This window comes from Dermacentor silvarum, chromosome 7, assembly GCF_013339745.2.
Source record: "Dermacentor silvarum isolate Dsil-2018 chromosome 7, BIME_Dsil_1.4, whole genome shotgun sequence".
Classification (NCBI taxonomy): domain Eukaryota; kingdom Metazoa; phylum Arthropoda; class Arachnida; order Ixodida; family Ixodidae; genus Dermacentor; species Dermacentor silvarum.
The window spans coordinates 60,469,156-60,491,025 of NC_051160.1; the positions used below are offsets into that span (position 1 = coordinate 60,469,156).

A 21,870-nucleotide genomic window follows, 5' to 3' on the forward strand; every position below is an offset into this window, starting at 1 on the left:
TTTGACAGCTCCAAAGCGCTGTTGCAGCTGACATTGTCACCCGAAGACATTGGCAAATGGTCCGGCGCGGTCATAATAAACTGAGCGACTGCTCTTCCCCGCTTTCGTCCTCCGCGCTGGAGGAACAGGCGGGCATCTACGTGTCTTGCGCGCTCGGCTGCTCGGTCAGGTTTCGGTTTCGTTTTTGCGTTTTGTTGCTTATTTAAGAGAGAGAATAGATTTTAATGAAAAGGATGGCTCAGTGGCCTAAGCAGGAGTAATAATAGAAACTTTAATAGAAACTTTATTGTAATAGAAAATATATTAAGGAGGGGTGGTCGGAGCCTCTCAGTCCAGGGCCCCACTGGCCTATGAGTCAATGGCGGGGTTCACAAGGGGGAAAAAATTAAAAAAATATAAAAAAAACTACACATTCATAACCTGCCGGTCAAGCCGGCCTCGCGCACAAACTCCCATAAGGAGTTGATTTAAAAATATTTTTGAATTTGCGGAACAATTCTACTATCGGACGCGTGACATGGAGTCTCGGGAACCTAAATATGCCGTTACCTTGACATGGTCAAAAATTCGCCGCTGTCAGCTATCGTTGCTTAGGATTAACAAAAACAGATCTCAAAGGGTATGCAAGGTCGATGGGTATGCTTTTGTAGGTCATAGCCGCCATATTTCACACAGCACCTAAAAACTAAAGAAAACAGCATGAAAAGAACCCACTGCCTGACAGAACCTGACAGAACTAGCTCGTCTGGCAACTAACAGTGCTTTATCAATCCAGATACGTTCGAATCCAAATCCACGCTGAAGCCGAAAATGGCAGCTGACAGCGTCGATTTCGTGTTACGCTTCTGAAGTTGCCGGTTAACAAGGCAAACAGCAGCTATGGCTGAGGCTAACGGTTGTACGGTTTTACCTACACGATGCAGCAGCCCTTCTATCGACCGTCAGCGTTACAATGACGACGGTCACCCGACAGCGTCGTCTGAGGAGCAGGTATGACGCCCGTGACGCCACTTGTTATGAAAGGGCGTAGAATCTTGTTTTGATCGGCATTCGTTGCTGCACTCTGCCATCTCTTTAGCCCAAACTGTTGCAGCCATTTCCTCGGTGAAATTCGTAGACGTGTCAATCCTTAGATGACGCTTGCGTAGTCGAATCGCAAGCAGTATAGTTGCTCGAGTTATTGTGCGCGGACATGGCTGGACAATAACACATCGGTACTAACGTACTACTTGTGCTACACTTCCAGAAAAAAGTGGAAAAGTCTGTTGACTGTTTCTTCAAGGCCACTCAAGCCGCGGCAAAGCTACGAGAAGGGTAAGTCATTACCATGCTTTGATTTCCGTGCTCAGCATTTAATATTGATCTTTCTTTGTTTTAGGATGTGACCGCTGTAAGACAGCCTCGCTTTATTATTTTGCTTATTATTTTGCTAGCGTGAACAGGAGGGAGCATTTTCCGAGGCTGCAGATAGAAACTAAGATAGTGGGTTTTACTAAGTGACGTAGCCTTACCGTATATCTCAAGCTAATCGGACCTTTGTGATTGAGGATTCATATTGTAAACGATAGCGACATCTATGCTGATTTGAAGTAGAATTTTGTCGCTCTTGCGTAGAAGTTAGCGTTAATGGATGAAGCTCATAAGGTTGTTGGCAGTATTCTGTTGCTCTTTCAAATTATCATTCTGCTTATGTTTGCTATTCGTTTAACACATTCTGCGTCATGGCTGTCTAGCCTTTGAAAATGTGTTGTTACCGAGGAATACTGGACTTGAGGGATCGTGCTAATGTTCTAATTGGTATAATGAGTACACCAGTCAACTTTAATTGTAGATTCCCTCACTATGTGGCATTTTGTTATAGCCGTGATGACAAGAATTAAAACTTATATAACAGTGTGACTAAAGAAAAGAAACAAACCAAACATTAAAAAAGAAGCAAAAGTCTAAATTGTCACTATCGACTGTACGGTCCAACATAAGTTCATGAACGTCCGCTCGCTATCCTCCACCACTGATGCAGCCTTTTCTTCTTGGTATGCACTACTATTGCGAGCATGTCCGGCGTGCCGTCGGTTTTCTCACGAGCGGTTGCTCCCACAGCAACGGGAAATTCTACCGCTTGGTGTAACGTGGTGCCCTCAGTGTGGCTAGGCATGAGGCTCTTGCAGCCCAGGACCAGATGATCCGTGTTCTCTCCCTCTTCTCCGTGCACCCAGCACTTCGCTGCCAGCACTTCCAGTTTCGGGTCATAGCGCGGCAATACACAAGAGTGCGCAGTGCTCTGGCGTGAGCTTCGAAGAAAAGACCACTCCCGTTGCTGTTGTCATATAGGTTTTCCACTGCAATGTTTGCTTTGTGGGTCCTGCATAATTGCAGCATTCGTTTTGAGAGCATTGTGGACTGCCATAGCATAGTCTCCTCTTCCCTTACCCGAGCCCTCACTACCTTCATCCACTTGCACTCACTGCCTTCCTGCACGGGACGAGTGAAGAAGCCAAATCCTTTGCTGAAGAGTGTATAGGCGTCTGTTCCATTGTGTTTGTACACCCTTAAAATGTAGATATCTAAACACTTGTCGGGCCCACCTCTCTTCGTCGATAGCCTTAGATGACCGTTGAGCAATATCTTGCTGGTCGCTTCTCTAGCCTCAAAAGAAGACCAGTCGATGTCACCCTGAATCTCCTCAACAGCGATGCGCCCATGGCAACCCATAGCTGTTGTCCCAACTTCGTACTGACTGAGTTCTATCCATCCGCGCGCCTTGGCCGACAGGCATACAAAAGCATTGGCAAAGGTGAGACCAGGCGCGTGTATCGCCTTCCAGAGTTCTCGCACCATCACAGAGCGTGCAACCACACATACGTCATGAAAGGGATAAATTTGCATCCACCCGAATGTAACACGAAGCTACAAAGGAAACCCATACAGATTTCCTTGCAATTTTTTCCTTTCATGATACTTCCTCCCTCTTGCGGGATTCTGCAGAACTGATTTGCCACACATACATCGTTTGTACAGCAAATTGCATGCTCTCTAAGCAGCCCGTTTCACATGGACCTCGTGTTCCTCCACAACATTTTCTGATGTACTAAGCGTTACACCAAGGCAACAGTATTCCATTGACCATGGTAGGGTAGCACCATTGGTAAGAATCACGGGTGTGTCACCTTGAGAGCCAGAGAACTGCAGCACCGCCGATTTCGTGGCATTGAACTCCAGGCCCAACCGAGAGAGGCGGCCAGCAGCCAAAGTGACCAACCGCCGTACGTGTTCTACTCTCTTTGCAAGCAGCACGATGTCGTTTGCAAACAGCAGGCCCGGCAATGTCCAAGAGTTCGGCTGACTGTCCACCATGTCCAACTCAAAGCCAAGGCCACTCTGGAGCAGCGTGCCCTCCATCCCCGACACATATACCATGTAAAGTAAGGGGGACAGAGGGCACCCTTGCTTCAGACCTCTGTGTACAGCCACCGGTCTCATGGTGACCCTGTTAAAGCAGGCAACAATGGTATTTGTTGCATACATGCGACAAAGAGGTGTGCGCAGCGCCAGTGTATGGTGCGTGACAAACTCGTAAAGTCCTTCCCAGCTGTTACTGTTGCTTTGCTCAGGAAAGACAACAAAGGTTTAATGATTATTGAATGGAACTCGCGAAAATATTTCTGTTCCCTTTATATCAGCCAAAACTGGCATAGAGCTGCATTACTGCTGTCTCTATATGCATAAGGAAATCAGTTGTGTCTGGGCCAGCACAGAAGTGCAAGGCGACAAGCTTGAATGCCAATACTTGTTTAAAAAAGAAATGTGTCGTTAGAATTGCTAACAAATTTATTATGACTATTAACATTATTATTACTACTACTACTGCTACTACTACTATTATTATTATTAATCGTGATCATCTGTGCAGTCATCATCAATCACCATCTCAATGTCATACTCTCCCTCCCCCCCCCATTCAAAAAAACCTGAATGTGCACCTATGTGTTGCTGTTGTTGCGGATGATTTTCAATGTAGTTTAATTTCAATCATTCAATTGTTTTCAGATGCCCCCGTCTCCAAAGAGAACGGCATGTCGCCTTCCTTATGAAGGGACTGAGCCATTTGCCTCAAGCGTATCAGGTAAGACGATTTACCTACTTTTCTTGCTCTCTACGTTCTCTTTCTCCGTAGTAACGTGTTCATTACCCTTCGTTTCCGAGCACTTTTCATCATTCTGTTCTCTGGCATTGTTCCCACGACTTGACTGCATTAGTGAGCTCAAGGCAAGCTGCTGGGCATGTAGTAGAAGGAAGAAAAAAATACCAGCTGTATGGGAAATTAAGTGGGCATTGTGACGCAACATTCTTGGAAAGAAAAAAAAAGGGGGGCAGAACCCCTGTCACGATGATTGTCGACACTCACGCGATTAGCATGGAAGCAATGTAGCAGCACACTGTACTGCCACCGGTGAAATGGGTTCTGTGTCGGGCGTGTCTGCAGCCGGGTTCCTCTCTTGCACATCCCTCTGGACGCACTGCTCCACCTAGCAGCGCCGTCGTAAAGTCTGCGCATGGCGCATGTCGGAACGTACATGTGACACGGGTTCGATTCCACCTAGCACCAGAGAAATTTGGAGACTTTTTTTGGGTCATTGAAGAGCGACACACACTCAGTGACCCAAGTTGTCGTGAAATACGTTCATTGCGGAGTGACACCTACCCATTGTCACGTACTCGGGAACCCGAGTTGGGCCAGTAGTTCGTTTCGAACGCAGTTCCCTCGGCACAGCAGCCTGGTGCTCCACCCGTTCAACCATGGACTATCCAGTGAACCAAGTTGGTGGGAAAATGATTAGAGACATAGAAACAAATATTCCGGAAAGTGCGTGAACTATCCTAAGAATGCCAATTGCATGCAAATGAAATTCGGAGGTTTTACGTGCCAAAACCATGATCTGCTACCTATGCCTCGGCCCGGATTGAAACCACGACCTCAAACTGAGCAGCGCAGTGCCTTAGTCACTAAGGTACAGCATTAGGTTTGCAGCATGTTTGAGCTGTGTTGGCTATTGTTTTACCAAAAATGGGTGGTGTAGCTTTCCATTGATAATACGTGGGCTTCTCATATGAGGTATTGTTTTCAGCGTGCAGTATATATTTATCAAAACAGCAACTAGTGCAGTTTCCATGCTTGCACAAAATGCACTGATTCAAAGTGATTGATATAGTTGAAACTTACATTTGAATTGAATTTACTTCCGTTCCTTTCAAAGAATTCTAAGTATAAGTGTCATTTCGAGATATAAATGACATGTCCTGACCGCAGTGGCTCACTGTCAGTGGCGTTCTACTGCTGAGATGTGAGGCCGCAATAACTGCCCAGCAATTGCAACCATTCTCCGAAGGCAGCGGAATGCAAAAACACTCGTCTGCCAAGCAAGCATTAGGTGCACGTCAAAAGATCCCACATGGTCAAAATTAATCGGAACCTTTCCACTTCAGAGTCCTTCGAGACCCTTGTGTTGCCTCTTGGGGTGTGAAACCCTGTCAATGAATTGACTTGGCATGAGCTCAGACGCATTGCTGTTATCACAATGTGCTGTACTCTGATATCCTTCACTTGCGTGAGACCTTGGTGCTGTTTGACGTCAGTTGTTGCTCTGCAAATCGTTAGATGCTGGCATCTAAAGATTGACAAGAGACCCGATTTTTCCCAGGACCTTGACGCCAGCCGCCCCTGGTTGTGCTACTGGATCCTGCACAGCTTGGAACTCCTCGAGGTCTCCCTCTACTCAGAAATGAAGTCAAGGTAATTGTCTCTTCCTTTTTTGTGTGGTTTTGTCCTGTTATGGTGGAAGTGCAAGTGTTTAGAATGGCCACACCAGGAGGAGCAGATGGTGCACAGTGTCCATCAGGGGCCAAGGTGCTTGTTAATAAAGTGCCCTATGCGAGCGCAAAACTAGCAATGCATTAGTCGCATTAGTCTTCAGCTGTATTGTTCTAATGACATTTGTTCTTTAATGAACCCCTGACTAGACCCCCTCGGAAATTTTCGTTATACATTGGAAGTTGTAGAGTGCCATCTAAAGAACATTTTACTGCAATAATTTTTCAAATTGCTTCATTATTAGAGGAGATATGAGAAATCAGTCTCGTCCCCATGCTTCCAGGAGGGGAGCTTCGCTGCAAACATTCTCTCTCTTCCTTTGCCTCGACTAGTGTTCACAAGTGACATTCCTTCTCCGATACTGTAGTTGAGGGACTGCATCGCATTTATGTCACGAGCCCCACCTCCTTTTCTTCTCTTCCTCTTACTGCAGTGCAGTGTATGTCTGCACTGAATAATTTACCGAATTAAAGTGCCATAATCGGTGAAGTAGCAGGCATTGCGCCTCATGTGGAGGCATTTAGGTATGCTCATGACCATTGGCAGGTAGCAGGGCATCCTCGAGAGGAAGCGCGCGCAGGCTTTCATTTAAAATTTCGACTGATTCCGTGCTGTGCAGTGGCTTATTAGTTTGCATACACAATAGTCGGAGGATGATCTATGCACTGTGCTTGACTGCTTCCAATGTGCACACCTGGTAAGGGGCCCTTTAAACCCTTTAAAGAGGCCCCGCAACATTTTATTCAGGCCACCATATTTGCTTTAGATCTATTCTCAGCATGTCAAAGAGCAAAAGGAATTATGGTTATAATGCACACAAACCGAAGTTATCGGTCTGAGAAATTTCAAAATACAAGCAAAATGGGAGTTACACGCAACCCATATTTTACACGGCTCTATATGCCGCATTTCACTCTCCCGTGACATCATAGCATTGTGCCAATAGCAGCGGGGCATTATCGGTAGTCGGCATGCCACGATTAGCTTGTTGATGGCCTTCCCATGGCCTCCGCGATAGGGTGGCGCACGATTCGATTTCGAAGACTACGGTGTCACTCCTACGATTACAACAGCTTCCGCAAGCTGGCTGTTGGCATGCCGTGTGCTCATCATACTTTTGTGTCGTTCCCATGGTTGCAACACCTTGCTCATGGCTGTGTGGTTATTAGGCGATACTTAAAATAGTTGTAAGAGATAATGTCATAGTTTTACGCATGACTGCTTGCGCCTAATTGTCAGGTGCTGTGTGCATCGTCTTGTTCACCCATCTCTTGCCGTGCATCTGAACAGTGACAAACTCTTCTTAAAAGAGGCGCTCGGGCGGAGAAATTGCCTTCATGCCTTGCAAGGCTAGATACGCCTACAGTCTGTAACATCCTCCTCCTCATAGTCGCACGAGCATCAAGCAACCGCTGTCTTGATGAAGCAGCTACCGTGCTAGCTTTATGCTCGCCCGTTGGTGAGGTGCAAGCAGTCACATCGCTCATGGATGACGGCCTACTAAGGGCGTGCCAGTTGCGCTCTTCGTCTATGCAAGTTTCTCAAGCACCATGACAAAAAGACGAAGTAGGTACTACCTATGAATGCAAAGTAAGAAAATACTGCAGAAATGTATTTCCAGTCAGCCCTTACAATCATGGTGGCCTCATGTGGAGACACAACTTTTGGATATTTCAACTAGTGGTGGCAAGGAAAACAATCTTAAACATAGCATGCTGAACGAAAGGTAACCTGCTGATAACCAAAAACAATGTCATAAGTCACATTAGTATGTTTCAAAGCAGTGGTATTTCACAAAGCTTCAAAGCTTTGAAGCTTCAAGGTATCTCAAGCTTCAAAGCAATGGTATTTTAAGAGGTGTACTACCAAGTTTGACAAGAAGGTCAATCTGTTGCTTTGTATCACTGTTAACTGATGTTTTTGTGCCAGAAGACCCTCTACAGAATAGAAACCAGCACATCTCCTTGCAACCAATATTTCAGTTCTTTTCAAGATATATTGCATCACCTATAAGACGTGAATACTATTCGTAATCAGTTCATTTTTGTAATTATGACAGCTCACCTGATTTGACTTATGTTCATGCTACAGGTCCCAAAAATGTTTTTCTGCAAAGTTTGTGCCATGTTTCCAGAAGAATATATATAAATTCGCGCATTTTAACAACACTAAATCATAATTCGTGACTGATAGGGTTAGCTGAATTTACCATCACAATAGCAGATTGGTGGGCCAAATGGTGTGAAACGTTGTGCAAAGGAGATCACTAAAGTGGTCTGGAACAAAGCAGAGAACATGAAGCGTCTTTCCTGTTCATGTTTTCTGTTTCTTTCCGTACCGCTATAGTGCCCCCCGTATGCAACAATTCGCCATTGGTAACACTTAGTTGAATCAGTGATTCTCAGGTATTCAGCTGTCGCAAAGTCCTTGACTTTCTTAGAGGTTTGTAGATCTAGAGACCGTACTGAGCATGTTTGTTTCTTCAAAACGAAAAAGAATGCGGAGAAAAGATGTTTCACTGGAGCCACAAATATCAAAAAGCATGTTATGTTTGGGTCTACGGGAGTTACGGTTTGGTACTTCCTATGACACTCGCAGCTTACAACCCGAAGAAGTTGTGTGTCGTAAATCAAGGTGCTGACATCAATTTTGTTCATAACAGTTACAATCTGGTTCAGCAACAATCATGTCTTGTGCTTGATGTGGCTTTGATTTATGTGGAAAGTGCAGCTTCATACTAATAGATTGTCACAAATGCCCTGGCAGACTTTTTGTTCATGTTTTCAATAGACAACGCTTCTCACGGTGCATCTCAAGCCCAGTCCCAGCATGTTCCTTTAAACTTCTTCGACAGCTCTTAAGAGCCGGCAAGTTGCCACCTGAGGATCAGCTAAGGAGTCAATAGCGGGAGCAATAGCTGGAGCAAATTGGTTTATCCTTATTCCATTAGTAATGCCATCATCCCAAGTGTTTCCGAGCATCGCTACTTAGGACTCATCATTTCTTCTGACTTGACGTGGACTACGCATATCCAGCAGGTAACCAGGAAAGCAATGCAGAAACTCTTCTTTCTCAAGAGAATCTTGCGTCATTCGACATTTGAAACTAAACACCTTGCCTATGTCACACTTATTCGGCCGATCTTAGAATATGCGAATGTAGTCTGGTTTCCGCACATGTAAAATAACATCCACACACTAGAAATTATTCAAAGGAAAGCCGTCCGTTTCCTTTGTAACCGCTACAAGCGTACCGACTCACCAACTGAGCTATCACAATGCGCTGGCCTTCACACTCTGGCAAGCCGAGCGAAACTACAGCGTTTAAAGTTTTTGTATATGCTACTCCACAACTCATTTAAATTAAACTACTCAGACTTTATAAACCTTAAATCCACTCGCCAAACTCGACAGATGCACCCACATAGACTAGAAGAGTTTTCCTGCAATAATAACGCGTTTTTTTTTTTTTCATACTTCCCACAAGCTGTGCGAGAAAGGAATGAACTGAACCCGGTGTGTCACCGCGCAAACAACGTTTCCCAAATTTGTTGAGCTTGCCGAGAAGGCAGTCCTCTCTTTTACTTATTGATATTATTTGCGTCTCTGTATGTTTTCCCACCTATCCTGTATTTTCTTAAGCCAGGATTGCAAATGTACATATGTGGGTCAAATTGTTCACCCACTCCTGTAATAACCTCCATGGGGTTGACAGTATGTTGAAATAAATAAGATAAATAAATAAAAATGTGTGAGCGTGCGTCGCGGCGTAATGCCATTCGGCAATCTAAGCTGCAGGTAGCAGTGGCACTTAGCAACAAGCTTTCTTCTACGTTCTTGACTGTGTATGTGGCCTATTGTCAACCATTTCTGGTTTACTTTCAACCACAGGTGTTAGGGTTCTGGCGGGTTAATAGCGGCCATGGACCACTTGAAGTGCTAGGGCGCTCACGACTCACTGACTGACAGCACAAAGCAGTATGCCGTTTTGTTCATTGCAAACTTGCACAGCTAGCTTTTGGGAAAAGCTGCACTTATCCGTTCAGGGCAGAAATCTGTGTGCCACATCACTGGTATTCTCAAACTACAATGCTGGTAAAGAAAGATTTAGTTTAATTCCATCTGGTCTTGACATTTGCCATGTTATGACACCATTTCAGCATTGCTGCCTTTTTGGGAAAGTGTCAGCACCCTGAAGGAGGCTTCAGCGGTAAGTTTTAGTTTGTTTATCTCCAGCCAATATTTCCCCTCACTTAAAAAATTAAGCAAGGTACTGTGTACAGTCATCATGTAAGTGGAGGCTTTACCACAGACCCTATTGAAATGCATATTGCGAAACGGCAAAATTTTCTCATTAGAATGTGAAATAGATATATGTCGCATTTGCTGTATATAAAAGAAAACAAAATTATCGCGAATGCTGGGAACGAAAAGACCACCAATTTCATTTTCTCACGAAAATTGACAGCGATTGGAAAAGTCCATAAAATAGAAGCATTAGGCTTGAAACTTTATAACTCCAAAAAAAGAACAAACATCACAATAAACCCTTTTCAGGAACAACAGGCTAGTTTTCTTACAGTGTGTCATATCGAAGATATGCCTGTCCTGTATATGTTTACACCAAGGTGTCGAACCGAACCCGAACTGAAAACTATATTCGAACCGGAACTTTAGCAGGAAGTGAACCCAAACCAAAAGCAATATTCTTAGAACATGCCTGAACCGAACCTCAAAAAAAAAAAAATGCCACTTTGGCACAAAACGGTTCAAGCCTATAGGGTGTTCGTTAGACACTCGATTTTTTAAAATATTTACTTCTTCAGTCGGCACACCCCACTAACAGATTATGACGCATGAGTTGCGTTGTGCACGAGAGTGGGGATAGATATAGGCAGAGATGCTTGCACTTCTGAGCTCGGCCATGCCAGTTCTGGCCCTCAGTCGAAACTTTGTTTCGGGGGCTCCGCAGAGTCACCGTTTCTGTTGAAGCTCCCAGTTCTGACATTATAGGTCAGCTTGTTGCTGTTACTATGTGTACTGTAAAATGCACATGCCAGGATACACAGAGAGAAAAAAAAACATGGTGTTCTTGAGGAAGGAAAATAGGAGAACCGACAAGTTCATCAGTACGGCTTCTTGTAACAATAACACTGCAGTCGCTAACATGAATGCTGTCATCATCTCAACGCTCGGCAACGGTCGCACTTAACGGCATGGGAAATTAGCTTTTTGTTGCAAGCCATGGTTCAACGTACGTTTGGTGCCTCCAAGCAGATTACAATGCTATTCGATATTTGAAATCTTTCCCAAGGTACGATGTGCCTGATTCGGACTTATTTCGCCCGCACTTAGTCAGCGCAAGACTCCGGGCCACGTGCAGTTGTGTAAGTAAGAACATCGCGGTATTTAGCACAAACTGTTCTTGTTTATCATTCGGAGACATCAATTTCCTTACCTGCTTTTATTTTTAAAAAGCTGATAACTGAGCGAGATGTCAATTGCTATCTTCTTTCTTTGCTACAAACTAGAAGTTTGGAGTGGTAATTTATGTAATACAATCTGAGTGTGCACTCTCTTTGACAAAGAAAATGTACACGAAGTGTACAAAGGGGGAAGAAAAAAAGGAATCCAGCTGTTTGCATTGTTGGCATCTCAACGCCTCGATCTTCACTGCATCCTCAAGGCCAATTCTTATAGTCTCATTTAAATACTATAAGGGACAACAACAGTTCTTGCAGTCTACAGAGAAAAAGACTGATGCAAATGAACGCTCGCCTGAATGATTCTTATTGAGGACGACTGCAGTTGCGCAGATGATCAAGTTTCTGAGAAAACACACGGAAAAGGTCTCTTATGCGCAATAGTTACCTACCGTCAAGTAAGCAAGTCTTGTCTTAGGCAACCTATGAGTTTCCTGTCTCGAATTAGACAAAGCAATTCATTTTTTGACCCATGTCAACATGCTTGGATTCCTTCAAAACGATGCGTGGTGCTGTGGCATTGCCTTTAGCTTTTTAACAAGTACTACAATTGCATCTGGGACATGTTTTCATTATGTTCATTGTCGTCATGCACCAGATGGGATCGTATTGTATCGCATCTGGTGTATATGCATCGAATAATGTAAACAAGCCTTTGCTGCCAAACTGACTCCACGAAACCTTTCATTTCATCTTTTTTTTTTTTTTTTGAAATTGCGAGTATTCGATATTCAACGGTCATCCTTTTTTTTTCGTATTCGATTCGATTAGATAATTTCACTATGTCAATGCCCATATCGATGTCTACTTCGGCCAGGAACCAGGGAACCCCCATTCCTCCCACCTCCTGACAAAACCGGCGCATGCGCCATGCAGACAAGTGAATATCACTGTGTAGCGTGTTGCCATCATAGGACGAGGTAGAGTTTACTATGCCAAACCGGTGCACGAACTGTTATAAAATTTAATTTTTCCGAACCGGAACTGAACAGGAACGAAATCGGAGTACGTTGAACCCAAATCCAAACTGAACCGATATTTTTTTCAGTTCACCCCGGTTTATACAGTGGTGTATGCATACTTCACCTGTGTGATTCACTTCATGTAATGTACTTGTAGTGTATAAAGAGGCTTTGCATGCAGTGTGCAAATAATGTTTAACACTTAAACTGCTCTCTGAATGATGAACACTGTCATATTCTGGTTATCTGGCTCTACAAGAAAGCCAACTTAACACCTTTGAAATGGGTATGTTCAGTCAATTGCTGCTATTAGTGTGCCTAAAGAGACAAAATTATGTATCTTATTATCCCTCTATCCTATACTGATAGTTTCTCATCTGAAATTGAAATGTGATGGAAGTTATAGAGGTTACACTTTTGTAGTGGTTATTTAAGAAAAAAAAAAAAGAACACCACCATCTATCCTCATCAACAAAGCGTTGCCATCTTCTCTGCTCAGGTGGTCCTGGTCAGCAAGCCCACCTCGCGCCAACATATGCTGCAGTGAATGCACTCAGCATACTGGGCACTGAAGAGGCTTACAAGGTCATTAATAGGTAAGCAGCAGATTTTCGTTTCACGCTACTGACCACCTTGGCTGCTTCAGAGAGAGATAACTTACAGGGGAGTTAAAGGAGCTCAGCTTGCAGCATCTTGCTCGGACCAGCAAATCTGCATTAGAGAAGGGAGCTGGTGAAGAGACACATACATGCAATGCAATTGCTCTACACTTTGGCATTACTGAACCAGCCCGGTGTCTTAAAATGTCCTAATGAAGTGCTGACATGGAATTTGTGACATATTTTTTCCTGTTAAATAAATGTACAAGCCCTCTAAACCCTGGAAAACATACTGGGCAGTGTCGAATTGCCCTAAATAATTTAGTGTAGTGGTTGTTTCTGCAAATCAATTTCAGTTTTGGTACCCAAGCGGGTGGATCATGACATTGTGATACTCTGGCTCACTCTGTTTCTGTGATCTGCCACACCTGACCGCAGCCAGAAGAAATGCGCTCACCACTCTCGTTTATCTTCATGAGCAACAACGTCAAACATACCCTTATTGCTACACGACATCAGTAAAAAAATGTTCTGCGTCATGATGTCACCATAATGTCAACAATGCGATGTCCAGCATTTGAAGGACAACTTTTGCATCAAATTAAAATGCAAGTTTTTCCCTACCATCATGCTTGCCAAGTGCCATCTTTTTACGTGAAAGAAACATGTGGCAAAGTTTCTACAACTTCAAAATGAAGTATCAGTACTCTTTTGATGTAGCACTTACAATTCCGTTGCACAGTTTGTCTGAGGCAAAGGACTCTGAATGTTGTCTTCCGAGGGTGGTCGGCTATTGACACGCTTTAGGCAGTTGTAGAGGTCAGCTTCCGCTGTTCTTTTGTGTGCAGGACACATGCAAAACACGTTCACAAGTATTTCAGGCACCTGTCAATGTTCGTAGTTTGGATTTTTTTTTTTTTTTTATTTATTGATACTGCGATCTTATACAAGACCTTAGCAGGGTGGGCATACAATATACAAGTAAAGGTCCGTTGGAAACATCCAACGTAATTCCAAAAGTAATCATTAATCCATTCACAAATAAATCATAAGTCAAGATCCAGGAAAAGAAATGCAACAACATAAGACACAATTGCAACACAATGATATAAGTAGTATAAACGATGTTAAGAAATTACAGATAGCTTTCAAACATTTGCAGTGATGTTTGTGATACTGCATCATTATTAAGATTATTCCAATCTGTAATCGTTCTGGGGAAATAAGAATACTTATAGGAGTTAATTCTAGCGTTTAATGGTGTCACTGTAAAATCGTGCCATTGTCTTGTGTTATGTCCAGAGGAGTACGATATAATGTTGGATGTGTTAAGATTGTATTTACCTTGGAGTAATTGAAAAAAGAATTTTAAACGGCAGATACGGTTTCTATGAGAGACTGGAAGCAAACCACTTTGATTAAGTAGATGAGTGATAGATGAACGGCCAAATGAATTATAAATAAACCGCACTGCTTTCTTTTGGACTCTCTCCAATTTAGCAGTGTTAGTTTTAGTGAAGGGATCCCAGATTATGATGGCATATTCTAACATGGGACGAATAATGGTATTATATGCGAGAAAACGTACACTGGGGGGCGTGAGCTTCAAAGCACGTCGAAGGAAAAAGAGTTTGCGGAGGGCGTTAGCGGTGACGTTATCCACATGTTCGGTCCAGGAGAGGTTTTTACAGATCCGAAGCCCTAGGTACTTGTAGCTGTTCACTTCTGAAAGATCATTATTATTAGCAGTATAGTTAAATAGGAGAGGCTTCCGTTTCTGTGTTATGCGCATGAACACTGTTTTATCATAATTAACACACATTTGCCATTTGTCACACCAAGATAATACTTTTGCAAAATCACTGTTTAACCTGGCTTGATCCTCAGCAGTATTAATCTTTTCATACAGCACACAATCGTCTGCGTACAATCTGATAGAAACAGAGATATTAGAGACAATGTCATTGATAAAAATCAAGAAAAGAAGCGGCCCAAGAACAGATCCCTGGGGAACGCCAGAATCAACAGAAACTGTAGGGGAAGACGAATTATTTAATACCACAAACTGGCGACGGTCCTTGAGGTAAGCTGAAATCCATTTGAGTAGCTTGTCGTTTTTTATTATACTACCTAGTTTATGAAGAAGTTTATTATGCGAAACTTTGTCGAATGCCTTTTTAAAATCCATAAATATAGCGTCAGTCTGTTTTCCTTCGTTTATTGCCGCTGCAAAATCATGTATGGTTTGGACTAGTTGAGTATTAGTAGAATATCCTCGTCTAAAACCATGCTGTGCATTGGTTAGAAAGTTATTTTGCTCAAGAAAGTCGGCTATATGTTAATGAATAATATGTTCTAAGATTTTGCATGCTGTTGAGGTTAATGATATCGGACGGTAATTTTGAATAGATGTTCTGTCTCCAGTTTTATGAATTGGCTTGATTCTGGCCGTTCTCCAGTCATCCGGTAATGAGCCCTCACTTAGCGACCTGCTGAACAGGATGCATAAGTATTTTGAACACCACTCTGAATACCGTTTCAGGAAAGCATTGGGAATATCATCTGGCCCAGGAGATTTTTTAACATCGATTTTCAACAATAAATTAAGAACACCGGCCTCGGAAATCATAACATCAGGAATTGAAGGTAAATTCGTGGCGTAGTTAGGAAGGAAGCCGTCGTCCTGCGTAAATACTGATTTGAAATAATCATTAAAAGCCGTGCACACCAGAGCATCATCACGCTCACTCCTTCCATCTACGGTAAATGTATCGTTAGATCGTTGTTTTGGCATTATTTGCCTCCAGAATTTCTCTGGGGATGTTTTAATGAAGGAGGGCAACTCGGTAGAATAATACCTTTCTTTGTCCCGGGCAATCTGCTGCTTTAATTTTTCTGATTGATCATCAATGCTTGTCCGAGAACAGCTTCCTACTCTTAATTTCTTTTTCATTCTTTTTAGTTTGCGTTGTGAGCGTAACGTCTCTCGTGTGATCCACGGGTTACATCTTGGAGTCTTTTTAGCAATTTTGGGGACAAAGCGTTCAATGCACTGAAAAACAATGTTTTTGAAAAAGTGCCAGAGGCTATTCACATCGCCATTAAAATTTCTGAAGCTGTCATAATGAAGGTCTAGCATATCAATAATTGATTCATCGTGAGCGCGAGCGAAGTTAGGAAAAAAAATGGGTAGTATCTTCGTGGCTAAAGTTTGCATTATTCAAGGTCAGAATGACAGCTTGGTGATCAGAAATCCCAGTCGTTACATCGCATTCCACTCTTTCTTTAATAGTACCATTCAAAAAAAATAAATCAAGAGTAGAACCTGAGCCATTATGAACTCTAGTAAAGTCTTTAACCACTTGTAACAGGTCAAATGCAAGGGAAATATCAAGCATAGTTTGTTCAATAGTGTTAGTGGAATACGAGAAAGTAGTCCAATCTATGTTTGGCAGATTAAAATCGCCAGTCAAAATCAGCCTATCATTTGATTTAACATGGTGTTGTAGATATTCTTTCAGGTTAATTAGGACCTCAACAGAAGAGTTAGGAGGCCTGTAAACGACTCCGAGAATATACCGAACATTATTTTTGTTGAATTTACAAAATAAGCCCTCTACACCATCAATATCAGGCATTTTGAAGATCTGCAATGAAGATTTGAATAATATGGCCACTCCACCGCCCCTTCCATAGAATGGCATTCTATGACCAATGAGCAGTGCATATTTCCTGCTGAACGCAGCACCAAGGCAAACTCGGTGCACAATATGTACTCCTTTAAGCTGTGCGGAATTTCATTTTGGGGCCATACTTTTGCAGATGCATGCGACTGATTCAGCACATAAATTACCATGGTATGCATGCTTTGATTGTGATGTCATTCATGTGCGTGCTCCAGTGTGCACACTGTGAACCACATTCAACAAAAGAAACTGCAACATTGTGCAACATTGCGGTGTTGTTTATGCAAACATCTGGGTTAAAATGCTACGTATCAAACATCATGACTGCATGGGCACAGGCCTCTAAGAGCTGTTGCCTGAGAGCCGCTGGCTAGTTTGACGCATTCATTGTGTGCATTCGGTAGCGTAAACTTGGCTCTCTGACAGCTCAAAGCATTTGAACAAGCTCAGAGGATGTGAGGTCTCGAGCACTATAGGAACAAAGGATGCAGTACACAGTAGTACAAGGAAGTAAAAGGGCATTTATTGCACTTTCTGTACAATAAGCCAGCTAGCCGAATTACACAACGAATGAAACAAAGGCAATAAAATACGCTGAGAAATCGAAGAAGTTCTACTCACAACGTAAAGATACCATGCAAATATATTCGTCCCATCATCATCATCATCATCAGCCTATTCTTATGTCCTCTGCAGGACGATGGCCTCTTTTTGCGATCTCCAGTTACCCCTGTCTTGCGCTAGCTGATTGCAATTTCTGCCTGCAAATTTCCTAATGTCATCCCCCCACCTAGTTTTCTGCCGTCCTTGACTGCGCTTCCCTTTTCTAGGCACCCATTCTGTAACTCTAATAGTCCATCGGTTATCTACCCTGCGCATTACATGGCCTACCCGGCTGCATTTCTTTCTCTTAATGCAATTAGAATATCAGTTATCCCCGTTTGCTCTTTGATCCACATCGCTCTCTTCCTGTCTCTTAACGTTACGCCTGACATTTTTCGTTCCATTGCTCTTTGTGCTGTCCTTAACTTGCTGTCCCTAAACTTAATTCGTACCATACTGGACACCAATTCACGGGGGTAGTCACGCGAACAGAGACGCATACAAATGAATGGGAAGGCATCTGCGGGACGGTCGCACGATGTGCCCCGTTAAGTGCGCGATCCCTCCGTGCACAACAAGATCCCGCAGCCCAAGAGGAGAATGCTAGTTCCTCTTGCGCCTGAGTAGCCATGGACATCAGGTGGCCTTGGCAGAGGAACACTCGTGCTAGGTCTAGTACTGCTGTGCAACTACACCGACTTCTGCTGCAGCACGTGCTATGTGGGTAAGCCAGATTCCTGGAGATGCGAGAGCCATGCGATTAAAACATCGGGAGCCGTGAAGTAGTCAAGCATCCCCACAAGTCTGGCATCATGATGACTGATGACTTTTCTCTGCGACTATGAGGACATGGCCAATGGAAGGCTGTCTTGTGCACACTGAGCGCCCATGTGAGCACATTTGTCTAAACTGCTAACACCCACAACAAAATCCTTTATCATCTCTCAGTCAGAACCACGCAGCAGTGTTATGCACTACACGAAAGCGGCTTCTTTCAAGTGCCTGCTGACAGCTTCTCACTCATGTCACACTACGCTCCCTGGCATTTATTCAATGATTTATTTCATGATACTTGTAAAGGCCCTGTCGGGGTAGCTTAGTGGCTATGGCATTACGCTGCTGAGCTGTCCCAGCTACATTTTGACGGGGGCGAAATGCAAAAATTCTCATGTACTCAAATTTAAGTGCTTGTTAAAACCCCAGAGGATCAAAGTTTTAGCAGAGTCCCCCACTACGACATGCCTCATAATCAGATCATAGTTGCTATTGGCTGTATTACTGTGCCTGTGCCTAGTCGTGCACAATCTCATTAACGTGATCATATTCCAAAAGCGATTGCTTGAGAATACTGCCCCATCTGACCTCATTGTTACAAGCAGTGCATGCAATGTGTAGAAACAGTGGTAGCAGAACACATTAGGCACTTTTGTGTGACCGGTGCTCAGACTTCAGGGTGACATGCTTTGCCTGCAGGAACACGCTGTACAATTTCCTGCGGCGAATGAAGCAGCCCGACGGTTCCTTCATCATGCACGACGGTGGAGAGGCAGACGTCAGGTAAGCGTTGTTAAGCGCTTGTTTATAAACGTCCGTCCCCCTGAGAGGTGCTCGACCTCAGTTAGGGATGGAAGTTCCTGGGTGGTGGTGGTCCGAGATGGTGCCCCTCGATGGCCCAAGTGCACGGTGGCAACGCGAAGGAAGAACCAGCGTCTGGTGGAGGACAACGTTTATTCCGCAGCGAACTGTCCAGCAGGGCTGCGCCCAGACAACTCCCTCCTCTCATGCCGAGCGCCCGTTCTTAAAGGCTCGGTCGCGCTGGATCAAACAACCCAACAACAACGCCTGCATTCTTTGACTGTCTTACTTTCACCCGCCCCTACGGGAGCAACACTCAGTTCGTCAAAACCCTCAAGCGTCTTCCAGTCACTCGCTACTGGTTAATTGCCATCTTCATGCCCGCTTAAGCAAACAGCAACCGGTTGGTGGCCCTCTGCAGTAACATGGGTTGAAAAAGCCGCATCCGGCGGAATTTCCTTCCACCGTAAATTAAGGAGCCGCCGTCACGGCTCAATTCCACGAAACACACTTTCCATGCGTGGTTTGTCATTTCTCTGCCCACTGGCTCAGGGGACGCTGTCACGGCTTTCAACGTAATTTCCATGACAGCCCCCGTGTGCATTCCTGATGATGCTCGGCTGCACTGAAGCGGCATCCAGTACGGAGATAGCCAAGGAAAGCATGGCGAACCGCAACCACCAAATCTATACACTCTAAAACTGACTCCTGACCAAGACAGCTAAGAAAACATTAGCGAAATCACCTCTTGAAAATCAGCCAGAACTCTACCTAGCTCCTCCTTCTGGGGATCGCTCAGATTACTGGCCTTCGTGGCCACCGGACATTGTTCGCGAGGTTCAACGGCATTTGGTGCGGTTTCTAGACTGCCAAATTCATAGTCAGCCTCAAACACCACGCTTACATTATTGGTTCTGGCATAGTAAGGTCTCAATTTATTCGCATGCACAAGTTTCTCAGTGCCCGCAAAATCCACTATCAAGTAGCTGTCAGCACGCCTTCTTTCCTTCACAACTTGAGGACCAAGCCATTTTGGTTGCATCTTGCTTCCGGCTGCATTTTGCATTGCAAGGACTTGATCGCCTATGTTAAACTCTTTCTGCCTAGCCCGCAAGTTGTATTTTTGAGCGTAGCTCCTTTGCATCTGACTACACCGTTCATCGACAGCTCTCGCGGCTGCATTCATCATTTCGTGAAGTTCCTTAAGGTACACCGCGGCTGGTTTATTCAACCCTGCGGGAGGTGCCCATTCGCCTGTCCATGATTTGCGCAGAATACTAAGGGGGCCATGAGATGCTCGGCCATACATGAGTTCGAAGGGCGAAACGCCTGTTATATCGTGTTCGATTTCGCGGTAAGCCCACAGCAAACATGGCACATAGCGGTCCCAGTTTTTTCCATGTTCATCCATGACATGACGTAACATGCCCTTAAATGTGCCATTCCACCGTTCAACAATGCCGTTACTCTGTGGGTGATCAGGAGTCGCAAACCTCACTGCCACTCCTAATCTCTCCATCAACTCGGCGGTCAGTTTAGCTGTAAAATTTGTTCCTTGGTCACTGCATATTAATTCTGGCGTCCCGTAACGCGCGAATACCTCTATCAGGGCCTGACACGTTGCTTTAGCCGTTATAGCACGTAACAGGATGACCTCTGCCCACCTAGTACAAAGGTCTACAATGCGTACTTATGACCGCGTGACGAACCCAGCTCCAGCGGTGCAATGCAGTCAAGATACACGACCTCAAACAGCTTTTGCGGGCAGTTGAGGGGCGTTATGGGCACCCGGTCTGTCGTCAGTTTACGCGAATGCACCTGGCAACCATGGCATGTGCGACAATGGCGCTCTACGTCCGAAGCCAGCGACGGCCAATAGAACGCACTCTTGATGCGCTTTTTCGTCTTTTTCTCCGAAAAATGACCGCCGCACGGACTATCATGCGCTAATTCTAATACTTCCGTGCGACGATGCTTTGGAACAACTAGTTGCAGGTGCTGTTTGCCGCTCAGTGACTCCCGATGATAAAGCATTTGGCCCTCAATAACGATGCCATGAGTCCTGTCCTTTGCCTGTTGCCATGCATCTGCCAGCGATACATCGTCCATTTGCTCTTTCGCAAAGGAGCTTTCAGTACACAGCCTAAGCCGTTCACTTTCATCTGTGCGACCCCCCTGCAACGGATCTCCGGCGGTGCCCACGTTAGCAACGCTGCCCTGCTCGCCTCGGTCCTGTAAAATCGGTTCTACCTCCTCTTGTTCGGTGATCTCATTGCTTCCATCCCCCTCTCTTTCATCTCCCAGCCCTACGTTGGCCTCGCAGCACGAGTCAACCTCAACACCTATGTTCGGCTCCTCATGGACAACATGGCGCGCTGTGTTATCGTAGCTGGTATGGGCTGCATAATCTACATTATATCTCCTCGCAACCGTGCCCTCTTGCTCCGGCGATTCCTCCACAAAGGCACACTCACCGCTCTCGAGGTCACGCCCCGACTCGTCCACGGCGAGACAAAGACTTTCATAGTCGTCTGGAGTCAATAGCACGTCAGTGCTCGTAGCCAATGCCGGAGTTACCGCGCAGAGCAACGGTACGCGCTGAGTAGCATTGCCTAAAGGACATGGGAGGCCGAGGGGTACGTACATAATGTCTGCGGTCACAGCTTGACCAAATGCACCCGTGAGCTTCATGTGACCACTGCTCTGCTTTAAAATCTAACTTGGTACCTTGCCTTCCCTTATTATGGTGATGTCCGCACCAGAGTCAATGCGAGCTGTACAGAGACTTTCCCCAACGAAAATATGCACACGCGTGTTTTCCAACTGCATGCTACTACTTGGGAGCTTATCCGACTGCCTCACAGGGGACGTTCTCTCACGTGCGCCTTCATTTTTCGTGGCTATGCGAGAAACCTCTCTGTTTCTAGGATCGATGTCACGCAGCGACTTGCAATCCCTCTGAAAATGTCCCGGTTCTCCGCAAGCGAAACACAGCATACGGTCAGTGCGCAGGTTGCTCGCATAATGTTGTCTGCCCTGTTGGATATGCGGCAGCTCTTTTGCCATCATATTCTCGCGGTATTCTGTTCTCACT

The 21,870-nt window shown here is 44.7% G+C and overlaps 1 protein-coding gene across 1 annotated transcript in view; it reads left to right on the forward strand.

Annotated features, from left to right (window-relative positions):
* Window positions 1–779: 779 nt before the first annotated feature.
* The window catches only part of LOC119458094 (protein farnesyltransferase subunit beta-like), a 35,699-nt gene continuing 14,608 nt past the window's right edge, over window positions 780–21,870 (forward strand). The window contains 7 exon segments of the mRNA XM_049670749.1: window positions 780–990; window positions 1,247–1,314; window positions 4,048–4,123; window positions 5,700–5,791; window positions 10,029–10,078; window positions 12,813–12,909; window positions 18,675–18,758. Of these exon segments, the coding sequence (XP_049526706.1) occupies window positions 880–990; window positions 1,247–1,314; window positions 4,048–4,123; window positions 5,700–5,791; window positions 10,029–10,078; window positions 12,813–12,909; window positions 18,675–18,758 (578 nt within the window). The 5' untranslated portion in view covers window positions 780–879.